Source organism: Notamacropus eugenii, chromosome 2, assembly GCF_028372415.1.
Source record: "Notamacropus eugenii isolate mMacEug1 chromosome 2, mMacEug1.pri_v2, whole genome shotgun sequence".
Taxonomy (NCBI): domain Eukaryota; kingdom Metazoa; phylum Chordata; class Mammalia; order Diprotodontia; family Macropodidae; genus Notamacropus; species Notamacropus eugenii.
In genome coordinates this window covers 223,026,439-223,051,484 of record NC_092873.1, presented here as the reverse complement: position 1 = coordinate 223,051,484, position 25,046 = coordinate 223,026,439, and the positions used below count along the sequence as shown (strand labels likewise).

At 36.8% G+C, this 25,046-nt stretch overlaps 1 protein-coding gene across 1 annotated transcript in view; it reads left to right on the top strand.

Moving 5' to 3' along the window:
- MAP3K5 (mitogen-activated protein kinase kinase kinase 5) overlaps positions 1-25,046 on the top strand; it is a 452,961-nt gene that overhangs the window by 117,307 nt on the left and 310,608 nt on the right. The window contains exons 4-7 of the mRNA XM_072637677.1: positions 15,263-15,456; positions 17,350-17,518; positions 19,328-19,434; positions 22,812-22,982. Of these exons, the coding sequence (XP_072493778.1) occupies positions 15,263-15,456; positions 17,350-17,518; positions 19,328-19,434; positions 22,812-22,982 (641 nt within the window). The remainder of the gene's footprint in view (positions 1-15,262; positions 15,457-17,349; positions 17,519-19,327; positions 19,435-22,811; positions 22,983-25,046) is intronic.

Genomic DNA, 25,046 nt, shown 5'->3' with positions numbered 1-25,046 from the left:
TCCTTACATCTCTGTGAGAGATAAACAGGGTAATTATCATTATAGCCATCTTATAATTATCGAAAGAGAGAGTAATTTGCCCAAGGTCAGTCATCTAGTAAAATATTGTTGTGGTCTAATTTCTCTGATTCCAAGAATGATCTTTTCTATCATGCCACATAGAAACCTAGCCTAGCAATTAAGTCCCTCCACGATCAGCTTAAATAATTTGGCATATAACAAGAAGAGAGGACTCATTGGAAAAAGACCCTGATGTTGGGAAAGATTGAAGGCAAAAGGAAAATAGGGAGATGAGATGGACAGGTAGTGTCATGGAAGCAATGAACATGAGCTTGGGTAGACTTTGGGATAATGGAGGATAGAAGGGTCTGGTGTACAATGGCTCATGGGGTCACGGAGGATCAGACATGACAGGATTACTGAACAACAGCATGGTCAACTCCAGCAACTACGTGCTGCAGTAGTTAGAGGGGTTTTTGTTTGTTTGAAGGAGAAGGATCTATATGTGCACAAATATTTATAGTAGCTCTTTTTGTGGTGCAAAAGAACAGGAAATTGAGGGGATGCCCATCAGTTGGGGAATGGCTGAACAAGTTATTTATAATGGTTGTGATGGGATACTATTGTGCCATAAGAAATGATGAGCAGGATGCTGGAAAGACTTATGTAAACTGATGGAAAGTGAAGTCAACAAAATCAGGAAAATGTTGTACATTGTAACAGCAATGCTGTAATGACTATCAACTATGAAAGACTTAGCTACTCTGTTCAAGACATTGTTCTGAGACATTTCCAAAGGACCCATGATAAAAAGTGCTGTCTGCCTCCAGGGAGAGAATTGATGAACTCCAAATGCAGACTGAAGCATACTTCTTTGAATTTCCTTTATCTGTATTGTTTTGTTTATGTTTTCTTTTGCAACGTGGCTAATATGGAAATATATTTTGCATGACCTCACATGCATAATAAAAATCAAATTGCTTGCCTTCTCAAGGAAAGGAGGGAATAATTTTGGAACTGGAAATTTTTTAAAATGACTGTCAAAAAGATTTTTACATGTAATTGGAAAATATTTAATGAAATAATAATTTTTAAAAAGAAAATGGAATTAGATGCAAGTCCTAAAGAAAGGTTAAAAAGATTTTTGAAGGTCCACAGAGGAACAGTGACCAAAATAAATAAAATGGGGAGAGGATAAGCAGAGACCAGTAATTAGAAAATACCTTATTGAAACATCAGAAATTTAAAAACATACGTCAAGTTTGAAAGAAAAATTAGAGAGTAACATTTGCAGTTTGGGCAACCAAGTCAATACCTCCTAAAGTTTAACTCTTAATAGGAATATTAGTGGTCCAGATGTAAAGGCAACCATATTGCTAATAAGACCATAATTAGATGTTGGTCTGCAAAAACCAGTGCATTTAGGATTTAACCCCTGTGCTAGAGACCAGGAATACCTGGGAAAAGAAGAAAAATTTAAAGCTAGAGTTCTTAACCTAGGGTCCATAAATGTAAAGAAAAGTCACATTTGTTTTATAATTGATTTCTTTGGTATTTTATGTATTTTGTTTTATGCATTTAACAATATTATTTTGAGACAGGGTCTGTAGGCCTCACCAGAGTGCCAAGATGGTCCGTGACACAAAATGGTTAAAAACCCTTGATTTTAAAAATCTTTTAACGAAGAACGTTCTTTAGAAATGCTGATATCATTTTACACATCAACATGCATTTAGCTTATTAGATTTTTTTTTAATTTGGAAAAAAAGAGATTACAAGGAGATCTTGGAGTTGAAAACACTTTTGTTCTACCAATGCAAATGCCTTTTTGTTATGTTTTAAAAATATTTTTAATAAAGTTATATTAATGTAATTAAGTTTGTTTTGCAGTAATTTGGACTTATATGAACAAATTTAATGTGTAAAGTGTCATATCAACTTGTCACTTACTGCCACTAAGTGTCCATCAGTTTTCTTGGCTCATTTATTTCTATTCATTAAAAAAAAAAAATTTTGGTAATATGTTTTGTTTTTCCATTATATATATGTATGGATTACTTCCACTCCATGAGAGATCTCTTATAACAAAGTAAAAACATTAGGTAAAACTAAAAACACAGTGACCTTATCTGAAAGTGAACTTTCTACATATATTGTAACTTTCCCATCTTTCTTTTTTTCTAATTAATAGAAATCTGTTTTCTTTCTCTCCTACCTTTACCCTGCAAGAAAAAGACAGGAAGAAGTAATTTCTTATAAGAAATCTGTGTAACTGAGCTAAGTGAATCCCCTCAGTGGCTGCATACAGATAGACACATGTGTATGGATACATTCACATATATGTGTATATATGTATATGTATCATTTTGCACCATAAATCTACCACTTCCCCATAGAGGAGAGCATGTTTCATCCTTGATCCTCTGTAATCAGAAAAAGTCATCTGTAAATTAATGGACATTTATTAAATTCCTGTTATCTGCTAGGCACAGAAATAAGTGTAAAAGCAAGGACCCCTTCATACACCGGAGGGCCTGCTGTACCGATTCTTTGATCTGCTTTTCTAAAAGGAGAGGCAACTTTTGAGGGGTCAACAATCACTTTAATCAAGCACATGAATCATTCACTTAGTTCAGGGGGAAAAGTCAGCAATCTGAACTTCAGAGAAAATACAGAGAAATCAATATCAACAGACATGGCTTCCTACTGTCTGACATAAGCAGTACATACATCATAGATCAACAGACAGATCCAACTGTCTGACCATTACATAGATACCAGCATCTGGGTTTTCAAAGCCCAGGGAGCTCCTTAGTGGCTTCCCAGAATGTCATCTGGCTAAACACACACTTCCAAAGAGCAAGCCCCAAAGTAAAATCTCACTTCAGAGTATTTACACCTTTGTTAGAGCCGGAGGGCATCACAACCCTTGAGAACCAGTGCCTCATTAACAAAAGATGTGGGATTTCCTACAAATCTTCCCTAATCAAACTCCCCTTAATGGGTAGGCCCATTAATGGATGGGCAACCTCTTCCCACTGAGAAGCAAAATTATGTTAACAATAAACAAAAATGCGTTATCAATACAGTAAGCATTGGGGATACAATAAGAAAAAGACTGTCTCTGCTCAAAATGAACTTGAAGACAATTGTTGTTGTTCAGTTATTTCAATCATGTCTGATTCTTTATGACCCTATTTGGTGTTTTCATGGCAGATATATTGGAGTGGTTTGTCATTTCCTTCTCCAGTTCATTTTATACATAAGGAAACTGAGGCAAACAGAGTTAAGTGATTTGCCTAGGATCACACCACCAGTGTCTGAGGCCAGATTTAAATTCAGGACGATGAATCCTCTTGCTTTTATCCACTGTGCGATGGAGCTGCCATTAGAGGTGCCTGGCAGAAGACAATATTCAGTTATCTCAAATGTTCGGGATACACGCATTAATTTTACAAACAAGGAGAACGGACTTGAGGGAGCAGATGATACTCGAACATTTTCATCTGCATTCATCTTCTTAAGCTTTTTCATCAGCATCTCTGCCAAGATTCTTATATGGTACATTGAGTTAGATACGATAACTCCAGTGATATCAATGCTGAGAATAGATCCCTGTAAAAATGCTAGCAAATCTGCTTCATTTCACATCTATTTGTCATCCCCTTAGTCATGGCCTGATTTAACTTGATCTCATACCAGAATCTTTCCTGAATTGTTTTTCCCTGTATTATGAAGCAATACTATGCATGATCTTTGACCACCCTCCTCAAAGGTTTTGCAAATGAGTTTGTACTTTAATTTAATGTTATTTTTACTGCTGTGTCTTTCTGCTTGTCAAGGAGATCAAGTTTTTGCTGTCCTCAGGCATTTTCTGTGCTTTTTTAGTCTCTTCTGTATGGTTTCTATCTTGAGTTAAGAAATGCCATTACTAGCAATTTGAAACTCTCGCAAATATATGTGTGTATGTGTACATACCTATATATATATATATATATATGTGTATGTGTGTGTGTGTATGTGTGTATATCCATATATATGTGTGTGTGTATGTGTATGTGTGTATATCCATATATATATCCATATACATATGTATATATACATATAAATGTGTATATTCTTTGAACTAACAGTACCACTCACTAGTGGTCTGTGCCCAAAATAGATCAAATAAAAAGGAAAAGAACCTATTTGTGCAAAACTACGTATACCATCTCTTTTTGTAGTGACAAGAATTAAAAACTGAGGGCTGTCAATTGTGGGGTGTGTGAGCAAGTTATGGTATTTGAATGTGATAGAATACTATTGCATTATAAGACATGATGAAGAAGGAATAGTTTCAGAGAAACCTGGGAAGGCTTGTATGAACTGATGCACAATGAAGTGAACAGGGGCAGAAGACAAGTTAATGTAGTAACAACAGTGTTATAAAGATAACAATTTTGAAAGACTTGTCAACTCTGATCAATGCAGTGACCATTCACAATTCCAAAGGACTTATGATGAAACATACTCTCTCCCTTAAATACAAAATTGATGAACTCAGAGCACAGACTGAGATATCTTTTCTTCCTCTCCCTTCCTCCCTCTTTTCCTTCCTTGCTTCCTTCATTCCTTCTTTCCCTCCATCCTTCCCTCCTTCCTTCCTTTTTTCTTTCTTTCTTTCTCTTTCTTGACATGGCCAATACAGGCATTCGTTTTGCTTGAGTATACAAATTTGTGTTGAATTTTGTTTTTCTCATGTTTTCAATAGGTGGGGAAGGGAGAGAATTTAGAACTGAAAATAAAATTTAATTTTAAAAAAATGTCTTTATATGTGTGTATTTACCATTTTGGGGGTATTGACAGCTCGTTTAAACAGGTAGGTAGGTGGAAGTTGCTGTAATCTTCTGTTTTATCTTTTCTTTGGTATTTATTTTTACCCTTTTCTCACTAGCTAATGATTTAACTGTAAATAGACAGCTGTTTCTGAAGTGACTCCCACGTTGGTGACCAACCTTTTTCTGTTAAGTTTTTTTAAAAATGAAATTAATTCTGTTCAGTACATTCATTGTTCAAATCTTTTTGCTTCCTTTTAGGAAAATATTCTTGTGAAACTCATGACTGATCATAGGATCATAATCTTGGAGCTAGAAAGGACTTCATTTAGTCCAACTCTGTAATATTTCAAATTGAGGAAACTGAGGCTCGTGGATGTTAAATAACTTGCTCAAGGCCTTTCTGTGGTTAATGTCATCTCTAGGTTCCAAATCATGTTTTCTTTTCTTTAGTTTTTTTTTAAAATTATTATGACTAAATCATATTTTTCAATCTGGTTTTTGGCATCTCGCTCTGCCCACCTTCATGTTGAAGACAATGAATATTAAGTTACATGTTAACTTAATTTGCAAGGTCTTGACAAATTCTTCCCTGAATGTCTTTCTTTATTCTCCACTGTGGATATTGCTGCAAATTCAGGATGGTGTGTTTCCTTTTGCTCATGAAGAATGCTGTCAGAAAAGTTGAACAAAATGGTGCCCATGAGGTGATACTTCTTACAACCTTTGAGTATAAAGTGAACCAACTATGTAACTTCATTACTTGGCACTCTGTTCATAAATCTGTGAGCTGTGCTTTCAGATTAGAAAAAGATAACATATACTTTAAGCACTTACTATAAACCAGATGCTGTGCTAAGTACTAGCTTAGCACAAACACAAGTAAAAGAAAGGCTGTCCCTTCCCTCAAGGAGCTTATATTCTAATGGGGCAATACAGCCTATAAAGAGAGCTGGAAAGCGGTTACTTTGGGGCTGAGCCTGGTTGGAAGTGACCTTGGATGAATGGGTACTTCCTTAAATGAAGGTTCTAGGGAAGAACTCACCAATTGAAAGAGAACACTGAGAAGACCTCTAGAGGTGGAAGAAGAAATAGGTGGTTTCATTTAGAGTGTGTGTGTGTGCGCGTGTGCGTGTGCATGTGTGTGTGTGTGTGGTGGGGAGAGGTGGGGTACTAATATGGGAATTGTTTTGCAGTTTGTTAGTTAACTCATTGGCTATGACCTAAGACTCCCACATGAAAAATACCAGAAGTAAAACTAAGGTTTGTAGATAGGCAGAAAACTTACGATTCTTAGGACTGTCAGCCTCACTTTCTTCCACAATTCCACTGCAGAAGTGAAAAAAGGCCACACCAGGAAGAAGGCTATTTTGCATTTTTTATTCTTTCCATGAATTATCATGACCAAAAATAACTCACCTCCATACTTAGCTAAGCTGGTCCTTGGACAGCAAATTCAGGCTATCCCTAGAATTATACTTGAAATCTTTGAAACTTGGTAGTTTCTACCAGAGCCTGTGCTTCACTGATTTGATCTTATAAAATCCAAAATTACTTCTGCCCCATCCTGAGAGAGTGAAGGAGGAATTTTGTGAAAATTTTCATCAAGGAACATGTAACACACAGGGTCTATACCCTTAAAGAAATCAAAGAAAGACCAATATGTATGAAAATATTTATAGCAGTTCTTTTTGTGCTGGCAAAGCACTGGAAACTGAGGGGATGCCTATCAATTGGGGAATGGCTGAACAAATTGTGGTATTCATGAATTTGATGGAATACTATTTATCATACTGTTAGAAATGAAGAAAGGGGCTGTTTCAGAGAAATCTGGGAAGATTTGTATGAACTGGTGAATACTGAAGTGAGAAGAACCAAGAGAATGATTTGTACAGTAACAACAATATTGTAAAGACAAACAACTCTGAAAGTCTCAGGAACTCTGATCAACATTCTAACCAGTCACAATTCCAGAGGAATCATGATGAAACAGGCTAGCTACCTCCAGATAATAAGGCAATGAACTCAGAATATAGATTGAGGCATATGAGTTTTTTGTTTTGTTTTTAGGAAAGATCATGGTTCGTGCTAGAATGCCCATGTAGGGCACTAACTAAAGGAAATACCTTACTGAGCTGTGTTACTATTTGGACTCAAGGACGAAGGATTCTTAGAATGAATGTTTAAAGAATAATGAAGACATTCCAATTCAGGGACCTTTCTTCTTAGTGCTATTTTATCCTCACCCCTCACTCCACCCTTGATATTCTCCTCTCAGTAGGAGAATTGAAAGAATATGCCCTGATCTCTTCACTGTGTTTCCACTCTTGTCTTCTCACTTTCATTCTTTCCTTGCTCAAACTTCATCTAATCCCAAGGAAGTTCTTCAGAGTATGACTAAAGTATGACTTTAATTCCCATGAAAACTCATTTCTTTGATAGAAATTCAAATAAACTATAATTGTCCCATGCAGAAAATATGTATTTGGAGGTTGGCATTTGTCAAAACATGTACATGATTTTTTGCTTATATATACTTGAGCCATAGTTCAGCAATTCTTTTTTTGTCTGTGTGGTTCAGTTTTGCCTTTCACCTACTTATCCTGTGTATTCATTTGCACTATACAATAATAAATAATTTTTATTTTGTTGATTATTCCTTTTGAGGCGAAGGCAAGCTGGTAACTTTTTTGCTGGCCGCCAAATATGGAGTATTTATTTAAGAGAATGACATAAGCTTAATGAAACTATATTTGAGACAATTTTGATTTCTTCACCCCCTCCTCATTATTCTACATCTCTATTTCTTTTTGGAGATTGTTGAAGAGAGAATAGTATGAGGTGAAAAGAAAGAATAACATAATAGACTTTCAAGTTGAAGGCACAGTGTCCTATCAGTCCTATCAGTTTCTCCCTGAAGCCTGGTCAAGGGATAGAGTCACATCTGGGGCATGGGAATTAAAACTGCATTCTTAAAAACAAACTAAAGAAGGAGATACCACTTTATTGTATAAAATCTTACCCTTGTGTTACTGAATCTTCTTTCTGAGACCTAAATCTTTATTCCTTAAAAAAACATGTAACCTAATATATTTTATTTCATCCTAAGAAAGTGTGGTCTGACTTCTTTTTTCTTTAAAAGTCTTCCTTAGTATAGTTCTTCAAACTCTGTGTAGATGCTCAATAATTACTGAGTGATTGAACTAGTTGAACATGGAACCATAGATTTAGAGTTAGAAGATACCTGAGAGGCCATCCATCATGACCCTCTCATTCTGCAGAAAGAGAAACTGAAGCCTACATGGATTAAGTGACTTGTATAAGATTCCTCTGGTACCAAATGCCATCTTCTTTCCCACTACACCTTATTGCCACTGGCACCAGATAGTGGAGGTCCTTAAATGCCAGGTCAAAGAGTTTGAACTTTACACAGTAGGCAAAGGGGAGTTGTTAAAGCATTTTGACCATTCCTTTGTAGGACATAAGGAAGATGAATTTGGAAATATTGTGAAGGTTGGATGGGAAAAAAGAGTGTGAATTTGTAAGGCCTTTTTGGAGGCTACTCTAGTAGCCCAGGTGAGTGGATGTTAAAGTATGGAGGATAGAAGATAATCACTAGGACCTAATAATTAATTGGATATGAGAAGTAAGAGAGAAGGAATAATCACAGATAGCATCAAGATTCTGAACATGGAACATGGAAGACTGATAGATTAATACTGCCAGTGATAGACAAAAATGGATTCAAAGAGAGAGAGATTTGAGTGGAAAGATAAGTTTATTTTTATTAAATTGAGTTTGAGGTGCTAACAGGATATCTAGGTGATATTTGATAAGTAGTTGGAAGCAGTTCTAGAGCTCGGAAGGAAGGTTGACACTGAAGATAGGGGTTTTGAAGTCATCTGCTTAGATGTGGTCATTGAATCTGTAAATGTTTGCCAGAAGAGATGGTATAGAAAAGGAACACAAGAACATTGAAAATAGAACCTTTGAGGGTGTGATGTAGAACAACAAAGGATATAAAGAAGGAATAGTTAGAGAGGTAAGAAGAGGACAGCATGGTGTTTTAAAAAATGAAGAGAGGTAAGAATTGCTAGGAGGATGCAGTGGTAAATAATGTTGAATGCCACAGAGAGTTCAAGGATGTTGAAGACTGAAAGAAAGCCATTAGATTTGGCCATTAGGAGGTCATTGATGACATTTGAGATCAGTATTTGTAGAGCAATGATGATGGAAAAATTGATTCTAAGGGGTAAGTACATAGAGTGCATGGTAAGGAGGCTGAAGCGTCAGCTATGTACTACTTTTCCAAGAAGCGTGGCCATGAAAGGAAGGAAAGTAATGGAATGCTAACAAGATGAATAGGAGGATTAAGAGAATGCTCTTCTTAGAATCAGGAAGACCTGATCATGTTTATAGGCAGATAGGAAGGACCCTTTGCAGAAGGAGAGTTTGAAGATAAGTGAGAGAGAGGATATGCTGAAGGGGAGGTGGGAGGAGGTATGATCTGAGGCATAGGTAGAAAAGGATCAGCTTTGACAAAGATATCTCTTCCTATGAGAAAGAAGAAAGCCAAAGAGAATAGGTAATAATACTGAGATGTTTTGAGAGGTGAAGGAGGAGAGTAGAAGGAATTCCTATCACATAAACTGTTTTCTTAATGAATGAAGTAGGAGGCTGGGTCATGTGCTAGTATGAGGATTGGTAGAGGAAAAGAGAAAGGAAAAATGTGAAAGAGGCACTTTGGAGAATGAGACAGGAAGTCCATATATGTAGAATAATTTTCTAACATCTCTTTTTGACCCTGGCAACTTTTAAGGACTGTAAAGGGTGAAGTAGTTTCTGATCTGCGTTGGGAGAAGGAGTTTCCTTATGGGAACCTAATTACCCTGATAAAATCATAAGTCCTAACGGAAAAAGGTGGAGAGGGAGGGAACTATACAAGTGAACTTAGTAAGTTTATCATATTATTATTATTATGGAACACCATGTATTGTATTTGTCTCTTTATACTTTCAAGGACCTCAGTAGCCTTCCTGCCCTGTGCCTATTTAATGTGTTTTTTGGGGTATGAGAATGAAAGTTTGGATGGACCAGTGATTTTTATATTAACTTGGTTCAACTTTTGTATGAATTCTTGTGGTATTTTATTTCTGCCTTTCTAATGTATTTTTACATTATTCTTGGTAAAACATGCATTTTCTTCCAGTCTTAATGTTTCCCTCCCAGGCCCCCTCCACTCTAGCTCGCACATGCGCATACACACACGGTAGGAATCTTAGAATCTCAGAGCTTGCAAACACTTCAAAGGTGATCTAACCCAACTCCTTCCTGATTCATGAATACGCTTATCTGCATCTCCAGCAAGTAGGTATAGAACTTCTGCTTGAACTTTACTAATGAGGAACTCACTCTTTTATGACCACCTTCCCCTTCATTTCTGGTTAACTGTATGGCCAGGAAGTCTTTCCTTATGAAGGGCCAAAATCTATGTCTTTGTAACTTCTAACTACTTGCCCTAGTTCTATGTTTCATGAGACCAAGGAGAAAATGTCTGCATGAATTCCACGAGTTTATAAATCCCTTAAGGACGGAAACATTGTCTTACTCATCCTTTATATTTTATTTAGTTCCTTGCTCAATGCTTTGTACATAGTAGGTATGCACTAGTATTAGTTCAATTAAATTAATTTTTTTTCTTCCTTCTTGGAATTGAATCAGTTACATCCAAAATGCATGTTTTCCTATTAGTCCAAATAATTAGTAATGTGTTAACTCAGTGCATTTGTAGAGTTTAAATACTTATGGTTGGCAACTTCTAATTTTGATATATAATACTATATTTTATATGATGTGTATATATATATATATGTGTGTGTGTGTATGTATATAAAATATATATACTACAGAGCATATATGTACCTATGCCTATGCAACATATTTGGTATACATATTCTAAAACTATTATTAATCACCTCCTGGTGTATAGGATTCACATTCATATATCTTTGTATGAGTTATGTGAATAATACTGATGTTAACTTATGCTTTATAGTTTCAGGTAATACTGCATATCAAACCCAGAAGTATCAGAGTACTCTTTTTCTTTCATAGCTCAGCTATAGAAAACTGCTAACTGAGGAAAGCAGACTATTTGATGTGTTTGCTTTTTCCTCAGGTCTAGCAAATGATTTGGGGATCAAGTTTAGGAGGAAGTCACATGGAATAAAATTTGAAAACCCTGGTTTAAACCAGAACCTGTTCATTTTCCCTCTTCTAGGTTCGTGTTCTGATCCTTGTTCCAGGGAGGAAGAATAAATCATAGAAAAGAAAAGTTTTATTGAAGCAGTTTGCCAATTGAATCATACCATCTTGAGAGACTTCTAACGCTTTTAATTGGAATTCAGTCTGTGTGCTTCTTGTCCTGACTTTGAAAGATGCCTCAGTGTATCTAAGATCAAAGTCATTTAAACCTATCTGTCTAAGCAAGGCAGCCTGGTACTTCTCCTTTTCTTGGCAGTACAGTACATCTGGCTTGCATAAGGATTCTGTCATTCTAAAGTCATTTTCTGGCAGGGCCTCAGAAAAGATAATTCCCTACATGAAATGTGGCTGTTGTGGTGACCTCGTATGGGAGGACTGGTTTAGAAAATGACTGCACGAACTTGAGAAGTCATTGTTCTTGTTCAGAGCTAATACATTTCCCTAAGAACTACTACTGGAGCTGTGATTTAGAAACTGATTTGTACCAGTGATTTCTCATAGTCTGCTCTGGAAGCAGAGCTATCACAGAGAGCCTGGTGATTGAATACCAGGAATTTACTTAACATATCCAAACCAACGTATAAACACATGTGCTCATCTCTGTTGGATATATAAAAGGATCTGTTGTGCGTATAGTACTGAATATAGAGATAGGAGTCAAATTCAAGGGCTACTATGCAGTCATGGGCAAGTCACTTAACCTTAGTTTCCTCATCTGTAAAATGAGTTGGACTAAATTACCGCCAAAAGGTCCCTTCCAGTCCTATATCTTATATCCACATATACGTACATACATATATGTATATACATATACATATATATCCAGTTTCTGAATAATATTACATTTAGAATAAACCAACACTACAGATCTTTCACAGGGAAAAAACAAAAATTGCTTGTCATTTTAGACATGTATAAACTTTGGTACTTCTAGAACTCTGTTAAATCTTTAAAGACATACCAAAGAGACTTTAGAGAATGGGTAAAAAGGGAGTTTGAAGAGGAAAAAAGCCCAATGACTTGAACCAAGTTTCAGTTTTGTTTCAGGCCATATTTAGACTCCCTATCCCCTATGCCTGATGTAAAGCATAGTTATTCACTTCTGCTAAAACATCTAAATTCAGTCCTACTTTGATGAATGGGACAGAATATCACTTCACAATAAAAAATAATAAGGGAAAAATTCAGAGAAATGTGGGAAGGACCTATGTGAGTTAACATAGAGCAAAGTAAGCAGAACCGGGAAAATAATATACTTGACGACCACAACAATGTAATTGAAAGAATGATAAAATAAAACTGAGTCTTGTGTAGTTATACATTTATAATGAGTAAAAGTTGAGAAAATCTACCTTCCTCTTTTCACTGGAGAAAAGATATTGCACATTCTTGTAGATATGGTCTGTGAGTTGTTTGATTTTGTCGATCTTTTTCTCTTCTAAAATTTTTATAAATGCTTTTTCATTCAGTCTTTTGAAATCTTGGTTATAATGTGCATTTGAAATCTCTGTCACTGGTTAGGAGACAGGGAGGTGTATATTTAGAACTGAATGTGATGTAAACACAAGATTTTTTTTAGAAAGCTAAAGAAATACCAACTAAAAAGCCAGAAATACTGTTAAATGTTAAAGGTATTATTTTTCATGTTTGCAAAATAATATTATAATGGGACTTTATTATGTATTTTTGTCTTACTCATTGCCTTAGTTGAAACTTGTTTAGGAAGCTGCCTCCTAACTACATCTCTGACCCAAACCTCCTTCTTGCATTCTTATCCCCTCTCTTGAAGAGTTTTCTGGATATTTCTCCTCTAGTAGAAGGGGTTTGACCTTGATTCTATCAGCAATAAGGAACCCTTGGAGGATTTTTTGTCCCATCCTCACCTTAGACTCCACATGCCATGCCCTGCACACTTCATCTCTGCCTTCCAACTGGTCAGGTAACTCCTAGTCTTTCCCCATTATAATCCATTCTGCCCACCATTGCCGTGCTGATTTTTGGAAAGTACTGTTGTGAAAATGTTTTCTCATTACTCAGAAACCTTAAATAGCTACTCATTGCCTACACAGTAAAGTTCAAGTCCCCCCTTCTGTGAAGGCTTCTCACAATATTTCATCCCACCACAAACTCACTCCTCTTAATTTAAAACATTTACTGTTCATGCCAATTATTTGATAGTCATTTCTTACCTTTTAGCAGATATTATGCTATGGTCTTATTTTTATTTAACTTTTATTACTATTTAACTGTTCACATATTTAATTCTTTTTCTCCTACTAGAGTATAACTCCCTTAAGGGCAGGGGCCATGTCTTTTTTATATTTCTTTTTAGTCTCTACCATATATAGGATAGTGCTTTGCATGCAGTAAGTTCTCAGTAATTATCTAGCTCCTTGAATTTGTTCCATGCTCATATGTAAGTTGTGATGATTCATAATTCTTTAAATTGAACAAAGCAAACTAAACAGAATTTTGTTTTTAATGCGACTAATAGAAACTAAGGTTTTCATTGACCCTATTGACAAACATTTCACCATCTGCCATGTTGCAAGGCATTCTCCTAGGTGGTGGGGAATATGATGAAGCTTCCATTCTCCAGGATGTGGTGGTGGAAAGGAGAGGCTGTAACACATAGGTAGATAAGTATAATACTAGGCAGGGAATGGTGGAGCAAAGGAGACATCCAGATTAAGTGCTCTAGAAAAATTTGAGAAAGGAAAACTCTTTTAGCTGGGAGAATTAGGGGAAGCTACATGTTGAAGGTATGGCACTTGAACTTCAGCTTTGAAAGAAGAGCAGGATTCTGAAATGCAGAAATGAAGAGAAAATGTGTCCTGTAGAAGGGTACCATCCTGGACAAAAACACCAAAATAGGGGTGGCATATTAACTTGTTAAGACATTTCAGCTTGGCTGGAACATAAAATGTCTAAAGAAGAGTAATATGTCAAAAGGCAGGGTGCAGCCATATTGTGGAGGGCTTTACTTGTGGGCTCAGAAATTTGTATTGTGTCATAAAGGCAATAAGGAGCCAGTGAAAGTTTTAAACAGGGGTGAGGCATCATAGGTAAAACCTATGCCTTAAAAAGACCCCCTTTTTATGGGTAGAAGATGGATTAGAGGGGAACAGTTTAGAAACATAAGGACTAACTTGAAGACTATTGAAAAACTCCAGAATGGATTTAATAAGAACTTGAACAAAGGTGTGTAGCTATATGTGGGTAGACAGAAGAGAACATGTGAAAGATGTGGTAGATATCTAATTAACAGGACTTGGCAGCTCAGTAGGTATGGAAAAAGATGGAAGAGGCAAGGATGAACCCAAGATTTCAAACATAGATGAGCATATAGATGGTGCTGCCATCAATAAAATAGGAAAGAAATTTAAAAGAATAGTTTGTTGGAAGGAAGCAAGCAAAGAATTAGACATTTATTATCTCCAGTATGTCAAGTAATATGCTAAGTACTTTACACATATTTTCTCATTTAGTCCTCAAAGAAATCCCGGGAAATAAGTGCTGTTATTGTTCCCATTTTACGATTGAGGAGACAGAGGCAAACAGAGAGTAAGTGACTTATCCCAGGTCACACAGTTAGTAAGAGTCTGAGGTTGTATTTGAACTTAGGCCATCCCGACTCTAGGCCCAGCACTTTATCCGCTGAGTTTGGACATGTTGATTTTGAGGTGTAATCAGTAATTCAATTAGAGATAAACATCTAGTGATACAAGTCGGAAAATCAAGAGATTAGAGTTGGATAGAAAAATTTGTGAATTATTTGCAAAGAGGTGGCAATTGGACCAATGGGAGTAGAGGAGATCACAAAAGAAAGCGGTGTAAAGACAGAAGAGAACAGGATCCTGGAGAGAAGCGCAGAATTTTAGAATCTGAAGGTAATGCATCAGAGACCAGCCCATAGCTAGAAAGAATCTCCATTAAAAGATATCTGGAGGGGTTTGAGGTGAAGGCGATCTTAGCCATTTCTACTAAAGCAGTTTGCATCTTTGAGTAGAGTCGTTTTGATTGATAAGATGCCAGTGGGTAATGTTGAGAAAAGTCTCTTGAGATCTCAGCAAATTTTTTATTTACTCTTTTAGCAAACAGAAAGTTTTAAAAGCCAAAACGCGACCATTCCTGAGCCTGTATGCCTATTAACCCTGTGTTGGTGCCTTATGTCTCCACAGATGTGCACTGGGAACTACACGTTTGTTCCATACATGATAACCCCCCACAACAAGGTCTACTGCTGTGACAGCAGCTTTATGAAGGGATTGACAGAGCTCATGCAGCCTAATTTTGAACTCCTTCTTGGACCTATCTGCTTACCGTTAGTGGATCGTTTTATTCAACTTTTAAAGGTGGCACAGGCTACTTCAAGGTAAAATTTCTGATGACATATCCAACTATCAGTCTTGTCCAGAGTCTTGAGGTGCAGAGTGTTCTGTTGTTCTCACCATAGGGTTTAGTGATAAATGTACGAAATGATCTGGTAGACAACGAGTAGTGAGGGTCCAGGGTTCCAGTTGCCTTAATATCACCTTTGGGATGATTTTGCATGCCTGATAATCCCAGGCACTAACCCTGCCCAGGATGACTAGACTGGACCTGAGGGGCCTAGAACAATTAGCAGGAGGAGGAGGGGTTTTTACTCAGCGGGACCAAAGGACTTGAAGCCACTTAAAAATACACTAATACAAGTAATTATTATAATTCTAATTATTCTGACTACCTTGAATAATTCATATAAGGATAAGAAAAGGATTTGGTAGAACTCTTTTTAGATCAAAAGCTACACTTTCAGATTTATCATTCATTCAGATGGATGGGTGTTCTCTTCAGATGTTTCTTCCCTCCCCTTCCTAGTTCTTATCTTAGACCACATCACTGTGAAATAAGTGCATAATTTGCATAATAACTTCATTTACATGTAGATCACTTGTCCATAACACAACTAAAAACACGGAAGTAAATGAAAATGGCCTCTTAGTAGCCAAAAATTGTTATCACTAAGTCTGTATTTTAAATATCCTGTGTTTTATTCATTAGAGATCTGCCTCTCAGACTCTTGGTGTTTATTTAGGTACAATTCTATTAAGATTGATTGCAAGGTAGCCTTAATTGATTATAAGAAAGCTGTGATCTATTATAAGCATGCTGTTATAGAAAGAACTCTAGAATATTAATAATAGCTAGCATTTATATAGTGTTTTAAGGTGTACAGAATACTTTGTAAATATTATTTTATCATCACAACCATTCGGGGAGGGAAGAGGGGGATGGGATTTGCCATTATCATCCCCATTTATATAGATGAGGAAACTGAGGCAGATAAAAATTAAGTGACTTGCCCAGGGCCATGCAGCTAGTAGTGTTTTAAGGCCAAATTTGTACTCAAGTCTTCCTGACTCCAGATGTGACTCTTTATCCACTCCCAGTTCCACTGCCAAGGACTTGACCCTTAGCCAAGCCACAAAATTTATCTGAGCCCAAGTTTCTTTCTTTAATAAAATTACATTGACCATGCTGGCACTTTCTGACTTTAAGGGTTTTGATGAGGTTCAAATGAAATGATGTATTTTTGATGTGCTTGATAAACTGTGGTATGCCTAACAGATATATCCGTTACCACAATCAATGCTGTCACCATCATTCAGTTAGACAGGCCAAAGGAGCTTAGACTTGGATTCTCTGGCCTTGCTATCTGCTATCCAAATGACCTTGGACAAGTAATTTCAGCTCTCTAGAAGTCATGTTTTTCAACTATAAAATTAAGGGATTAGAATAGTTCATCTCTAAGGTCTCCTCCAACTCTAAAATTCTGTGATCTTAAATGAATTTTGATCAAACAATTGTAATAGAAAGAGGAGGTAAGAATTTAAAAAGCACATTATCACTTCTGTGGCCTGGGTACATCGCTACTTCATAGTATAGTATTCATTCTTTTTAATTGTGAACTGGAATCATCAAGGTTACATTTTGTTCTTCAAGCCCTGTTTAAGAAGGCCGAAAAGTATGTAATGTATTTTAGAAACACATTCATCCCAAATGGTTAAAATTAAAAATTTTTATCTGAAAAATTTCCTTATGTGGAGTATCTCATTTTCCACGATCACAGATGTCCAACAAAATGAGGCATCCCTTTGTATTTCTTAAGAATTTGAAAGCCACAGTTTTTTTTGAGAACTTTGCTTAATTACTTAATTAGCACTTTCTATGAAGATTCCTGAAGAAGTAAAGTGATAACTTGTTGGAATTTATGTTTTCCTTTTAGCCAGTATTTCCGGGAATCCATACTCAGTGATATCCGGAAAGCCCGTAACCTCTACACAGGTAAAGAATTGGCAGCTGAGCTGGAAAGAATCAGACAGCGGGTGGATAACATTGAAGTCTTGTCGGCAGACATTGTCATAAATCTGCTCCTGTCCTACAGGGATATTCAGGTAAGAACACACTGAGGTTAGTCAGAAATTCCAGGGATAGCTAAAGGATAGTTGTTCCTTATACCTGCCTTCATTTTCTTTCTTATTGGCTTCCCCTGCCTTCTTTCCTAATGGTGGAGCTCGCCTTGCATATGAGAGACAGTGCTGGTTATGAAGTCCCTGCACGGCAACAGTTTTACTTTTTTTGTGAAAGACCAGAAACAGCAAAAAAAAAAAAAAAAAAAGAAATCTTAGCATAGCTACCCTCCAGATAATCCAGCTGTTCCATTCCAGTTCTCTGGACACACAGCTGTTACTTGTGAAATTGAAGATTTGTACTGAAGGCTATAAAAAGTCTTGGGTTTTTTAAAATAATTACTCAAGTTATCTCATAGCCAGTTAACTTACATAGCAAATCATTGCCTTTTAAACCTACTGTATTTGAAACTAGCAATTATGCAGCAAAGCCAGCTTGCAACAAGCCAATGGAAACCACTGGTTAGTTATTCAATTTTTTTTTACAATACACACACACACATACACACACACACACACACATTACTATGTTAAGCATAGTAATTCATTTTATTTTAACACTTATTAATTTATATTAAAATTTAATGGATAAGTAGGTGGCACAGTGGATAATGTCAGGAAGACTTCTGTTTCTGACTTCAAATCTGGCCTCAGACACTTATTAGCTGTGTCACCCTAGGCTACTCACTTAACCCTCTTTGCCCCAGTTTCCTCATCTGTCAAATGATCTGCTGAAGGAAATGGCAAACCATTCCACTATCTTTGCCAAGAAAACCGCAAATGAAGTCACAAAGAGTCAGACACAACTGAACAAGAAAATTAAAAATTAGAAACATAACAGAAAATGCAACATGGAATGAACGTGGTCTCTGCAGTAAGAGGACCTTGGTTCAAAGATCAGCTTTAACACTAATTATTTATATGAAGATGGGCTTTCTTCCTCTCTGGACTTCAGTCTCCTAATTTTTAAAATGATAGGGTTAGACTGAATGCCTTTTCAGGTCTCTTCTAGTCCTAAAGTGATGAGTCCTCTGAAAAACAATTTGAGACTTGGGCCTTTGTTTGCATCTTGTGAGTCTTTAGACTCCAAAAGTCAATAATTTAGTAAAATCTTCCCTCACTGGCTTCTTCTTGTCTCCTGTTTCTAGCCCCAACCTCTCAAACTCATGGTCAACTTCAGGTATGGGGGGAGGGGGAGGGAGCGACAGGGAGAGAAAGGAAAATGGGGGAGGTGAGATAGAGATAGATACAGAGAGAGAGAGAGAGAGAGAGAGAGAGAGAGAGAGAGAGAGAGAGAGAGAGAGAGAGAAGCATAAATAGCCACTACATATATAGATGACCCTGAGCCTTAAGGAAGAATATTGTACCTCAGACAACACAGTCCTCATGGAGTGAAGCAGTGTCATTGCACTAGAACTCTGTCAGTCTTGGGTACTAAATTGTCCTCAGACCATGGGATAAAAGGTATTTACCAGTCTGCAGATAGTTGATATGAGAAAGAATTCAGTGAATCCAGGTTCATGGAAAGAAATAATTGTCTGTGTTCTTTATTAATTCAAGAACTGTAACTTTGTAGATCTTTCCTACACAATAAGATTTCTTTATAAAGATGCTAATTTCTTTAGGGAGTAACATCTCTCTAGATTTCTTTAAAAGTTCACCAACTATTCAATACTCCCCTTGATAATACCATTCTCAGAATTAGCTCTCAGTTTCCTGTCTGCCAATAACATTTTCATAGTCAGAGTGTACTGCTTTAATAATTTCATTCTCTGTCGTTTTCTTGCTTAAAAGGACTACGATTCTATTGTGAAGCTTGTAGAAACTTTAGAAAAGCTGCCAACCTTTGATTTGGCCTCCCATCATCATGTGAAGTTCCATTATGCATTTGCACTGAACAGGTAAGAAGAATATTTTTCCTTCTGTGACTCAGGAGTTCATTATTGTTTAACTCACAGGCTGTTGGTCACGGAGTATGTTTATTGCAGCACAGAAACCATTCCCTAGTAGAATTTAATACTGTTATCAGTGAACAAATTATTAAACCACCCAGGCGTGCATTGGGAAGTCCTTCTTATCTTTTTCTGAATCTCAGTTCTTGTAATTCTACTTTCTTTATTTCATATGGTTTGATGTTCTAAAATTATGTAATTACACAAATATCTTTAGCAAATGAAAAACAAGGTACCCATAGCTATTCCCAGAATTGCATTCTGAAACTGAGCAGGAGTAGTGATGGCTGATCGTTGCCCACCCTTGGGTCTTGATTATTGGTAATATTTACTCAAGTACTGCTCTGAGCACTCTTGATTAAACTCAGGTCTTCATAGCTCACATTTTGGATTTTGTTCATGGATCCTAACTGGCACCAATATTATCTACTTTTTCTTCTCTCCTACTCGTTATAAGCCCAGGAGCCTTCTCTCTGCTCTGCTACATATGCAAATACCACTTTCTATTTTGTCTCTGGAATGGTCCTAGAGAGATGAATTTCCCCATTGTTCTCCATGCCATATCCCCCCTTCCTCCCTAGCACATCTCACTTTCATGGAGGAATGGCAGGTGAACTATTTTGTTTTCAGTTATTTATGTCACTGATCATCTATGCTGTGGGAGAACTGACTGAATCATTTCCATTCCAGGGAAGAAGATAATGATAAAATGGAAAAAAAAAGACCCTAAAAAGATAGTGTACCTTTCCCTCCCAAATCCCTACCTCCCTGTCATTTACCAACCATATAATTCCCTAATGTTACCAGTGAAATCAGTCCCTGTGCTGTTGGTTCATCCATTTAATGTTTCCTTCATTTGAAGCATCAGACTTAAAGGAACCTCCAAAGATGATTGATTTTGTACTGCTACCTCCAGGCAAACATTACCCAGATCATTGCAGGAAAATAGAGTGTACTCTATTGCTTTCACTTTTCCAAAGGGGAAGCCAAAGTCCATAAAAACTTAATCTGCAATATCTTTTGTCCCTCATCAATGTTTGAAAGTTGCTTTCTTCTAAAGTAAATTGTGAAGAAAGAGTAAATGTAGTTGTTGCTTAAAGCAGGGTTCTGAATTCTCGCAGTTGAGTGCAAAGGTCAATAGCCTACCTTTAGAACCTAAAACCATATTGAGGAATGGAAATGTGATATCTTTATTACGTTGCTACCCATTCCAATCTGCGAAGGTGATATGTGCAGTCTAGTCATTATATGATAATTGTGTGGTAGCAAATTACTTGGAGCAGCTAAGAGGCTTAGTGGATAGAGCACCAGGACTGGAGTCAGCCACATCTGAGTTCCAACCTGGCCTCACACACTTTCTAGTCATGTGAACCTTGTTTGCCTCAGTTTCCTCATCTGTAAAGTGAGCTGGAGAAGGAGATGACAAACCACTCCAGATCTTTGCCAAGAAAACCCCAATGTGGTACAAAGAGTTGAACAGAACAGATATGACTGAACAAGAACAAAACAGATTGTTCATGACTCAGAGATTGAGAGAACTCTTTAAGTAGGTTGATTATCTTGCTTAAGGAACAGTGTGGTTAAATAAAAGGAAAAATAACCTGCTGAACTTGGAATAAGTACTAATTCCAGCTTCTGATTACTAGGTAGTGGTAATAACAACTGACTTTTAAAGTTTGTGTGCATGATCTAATTTAAGTCTTTCAGCATAGGTGTTAAGGATATGATTATCCTCACATCTCACAAGAGGAAACTGAAGATCAGAAAGTGTGAAAAGACTTGTTAAGGGTATGGGGTTGTATCTGAGGCAAGATTTGAACGCAGGCCTTTGTGATTTCCAGTTTAGCATGCTTTTCCCCTGAGACCTAGGCCACTTTTTCCTCTCCAGTCAACCTACAAAAATCGATTAAGTGCTGCCTTTGTTCCATACCCTGTGCTCTGTCCTGGACAACGAAAAATGAAGTGTGTCCTCCCCTCAGAAGGGCTTATGTTATATTGGGGGGAGAGAACATGGACATATGTAACTCAGTCAGTCAGTCAATAAGCATGAAATTCCTGTTATGTGCCAGGCACTCTGCTGGAATATACATGCATGCATGCATGCATATATGTGTATATACATAGATACATGAATACACATATATGGAGAGAGAGAGACCTATGCACACACATAAATATAAATTCTGTTTTGTTGTTGTTTAGTTGTTTTCTCAGTCTTGCCTGACTCCTTGAAACCCTTTTTGGGGTTTTCGTGGCAGAGATATGGTAGTGGTTTGACATTTCCTTCTCCAACTCATTTTGCAGATGAGGAAAATGAGGCAAATAATATACATATAATATATAATACAGATATACTAAATATATACACATGTATATTATATGTATATATTCTATATACATATGAATGCTATAAGATACATGTATATATCACACATAGAATATATGTCTAATATATAACTACATATATAGTAAAATTATATGTGCATAGAATATATGCATATTACATGTGTACATATATGTGTAAGTGTGATTTATAACATATGTGTATGTCTATATATGTGTATATATAGTATGTGTGCATGTATATCTTACAAGGCACATATAAAACAGACCTTGATGAAAAGACTTAGGCAGGTGAGGGGAATAAGAAAGCCTCCTTGCAGATGGTGGCATTTGAGCTGAGTTTTTAAGGAAATCAAAGAATCCAAGAGGCCAGAAAAAGGAGAGAGCACGTTCTAGGATAGCTCTAGCAAAGAAACAGAAATAGGAAAATGAGGCAATTGGACCAGGGAACCTCTAAAGTCCTTCCTGGCTGCACCATTTTGTGCCTATGGTTTTAAACGTTCTTCTAGAATTGTCTGTTACTAGTTGTTAGCTCACTGGGTGAGAGGGAGTGAGTGGAGCCAAGTAACTTTGCTCTCTTTCACAACCACAAATTTCACCCCTAATCTCAGCTAGCCATCTTACAAAAGCATGCTGTTGCTCCTAAAGTACACAGCAAGAATGTGGAGGGATCCATTCCAGTTCATCAGCACTAAGAGAAAAACAATGCTCAGTGCCTTCCCTATAATTCAGTAAGGGATCAATAGTGATTCCCTTTCATAAATAAAGGATGGCAAGATCATTATGTTGTGATGAAATTAAAAAAGAAGGAAATCAAGCCTAGAACAAAGAAGCACAAACTAGGCAGGGCATGCAAGAGCTGAACAACCAAAATCCTGTTGAAGTTTATTTGCATGTCATTGATATGTGAAGTTTTAGAAAGATAGCTTGTGTCTATTACTATTGTGATGTATGTCAAAATGACAATTTTTTTTAACCACCAGGCGAAATCTCCCTGGAGATAGAGAGAAAGCTCTTGATATTATGATTCCTCTGGTGCAACGTGAAGGCTACGTTGCTTCTGATATGTATTGTCTGGTGGGCCGAATCTACAAAGATATGTTTTTGGACTCCAATTTTACAGACACAGAAAGCAGAGATCATGGAGCCTCCTGGTAAGTGTCCATAATGCAAAAGGTTTTCTACAATTTAGACATCATTGGAGGAAATAAATGGTTCTTGGAATTTTTTTAAACGTAGAATGACATGTTATACTGCGTAAGCTATAGAAGATAGAGGGCTAGTCTTTAGGAAGACCTATGTTCTAGTTAACTCCTGAGGCATACTCTTGGTGATCACAAGCAAGTCATTAACCCCTCAGTGCCCTAGGCAACTTACTGAAGTTATGAGTAATATGCGAGAGTTGTCAGATTGCATCCACAGAGACATTGTTCACACTGACAACTCTCCAATAGATGAAATAACCAAAAAAGAAACCAGCAAGCCAGAATTTTTCACCTGAAACTTGAGCCATCTTTGGTTAAAGGTTAGATTAAAATTTAATTAGAGGTCATACTACTTTACTTTTTTACTGCAATCCTTTGTGGTGGTTCAGTCATTTTGCAGTCATGGCCAAGTCCTTGTGATCCCTTTTTGGAGTTTTCTTGGCAAAGATACTAGAGTGATTTCCCATTTCCCTCCCTGGCTCATTTTACAGATGAGGAATCTGAGGCCAGCACAGTTAAGTGACTTGCCCAGGGTCACACAGCTAATAAGTGTCTGAGGCTGGTTTTGAACTCAGAAAGAAGAGTCTTCCTTATTCCAGATCTAACACTCAATCCAATGAGCCACTCAGCTGCCCTTTACAGTAGTAAAAGTCCCCTCACTTCAAAGCAATCTCCTATCAGGTATAACTAGAAAAGAAGAATTATCCAGTGTTGAAGCTCTCATTTGGGATGACAAGGGGGTTCTTTCTGACATACCAAGTTTTACAACTTTATTGAGCCATGTGTCCTGAAGGGAGAATGTTGTAAAGCTTCCCATTTTTCATCAACTGAATCTTCTGTGGTTCTTCTGTCATACAGTGTCCTGGATAGGATATGGGGTCACAAGGAGTCCCTTGGGCTCTTTCTGTGAGTTTTTAAATATAAACATTAAATGAGAAGGTAGAGAAAAAGACCTTGAGTCTATCAGAGCATTTTAAAAAATTTTTTAGAGAATAATAGATACAGAAATACACATAGATACAGATACAGAAACAGATTTTTAGGGGAAAACTTCTTGATATTTTTGCTGGAGGAAAGAATGGAGGCTAAATTTAAATTTATAATGCTGGCTGTAATATACTAGAGTACATTATGGGGTGTGTGTGTGTACAGAAAGAGAGAGACAGAGAATATTATTGGATTTTTCAAGGAGATAGAACTAGAGTGAATCAGAATCATAGACTTTGGTTATTGATAACATGCAGATAACTTAATCTGTGGAACAGATTCATGGGCAGTATTAGCTTGAGTGAATGGAATAGTAGCAGGAATGTTGGATTCGAGATAAGAAAACCTTGTTTCATATGCTAGCTTTGCTCTTTCCTAGCAGTACAGCTTTCATTTTTCTGGGACTCAGTTTCCTCATCTGTAAAACTAGGGGATAGGCTGAATGAGACTAGATTTGGATTCCTCCAAGACCTAAATCTATGATTCTATAACTAAGCTCCTACCGTGCTTTAGAAGGGGAAAAATACCTTGGTGGCAGTTGGTTTTATGACACATTAAAAGTGAACTCACCCTTGGTTTTGCTATTGTTATTTCCTTATTTTGTTTACTCAGGCTCCTGATTCAGACAAAGGTATTTTTGGCTCAGGTAATAATTTCAGTTTTTATAATTAGACTTAAGGAATAAAATAATTTCCTATCAGCCTTCATTTTCAGGGCTTGCCTTGGAAATGACCAAGTTTAATTGGATTGTTAAGTTTTTAAAATCTGCTTAGAATTTTTAGTCCAGATTATTTGGTTTGGTTTTATGAGTTTTATGTAATTTAACAGCTACATTTTCCCTTATGCTCCTGATATTGAAGGACATTTTCACTTCCAACAGGGAGGAGAACTGGGCTGGGAAAAAAGAAAAAAGTCTAGTTATCAAAAGAATTTTTGATTTTCATTTAAAATCTGAGATTCTCTAACCCAAGAATCTTAGACAACAATCCTACAGATAGAGACTTTGGAGGCTTTTGAAGTGAATGA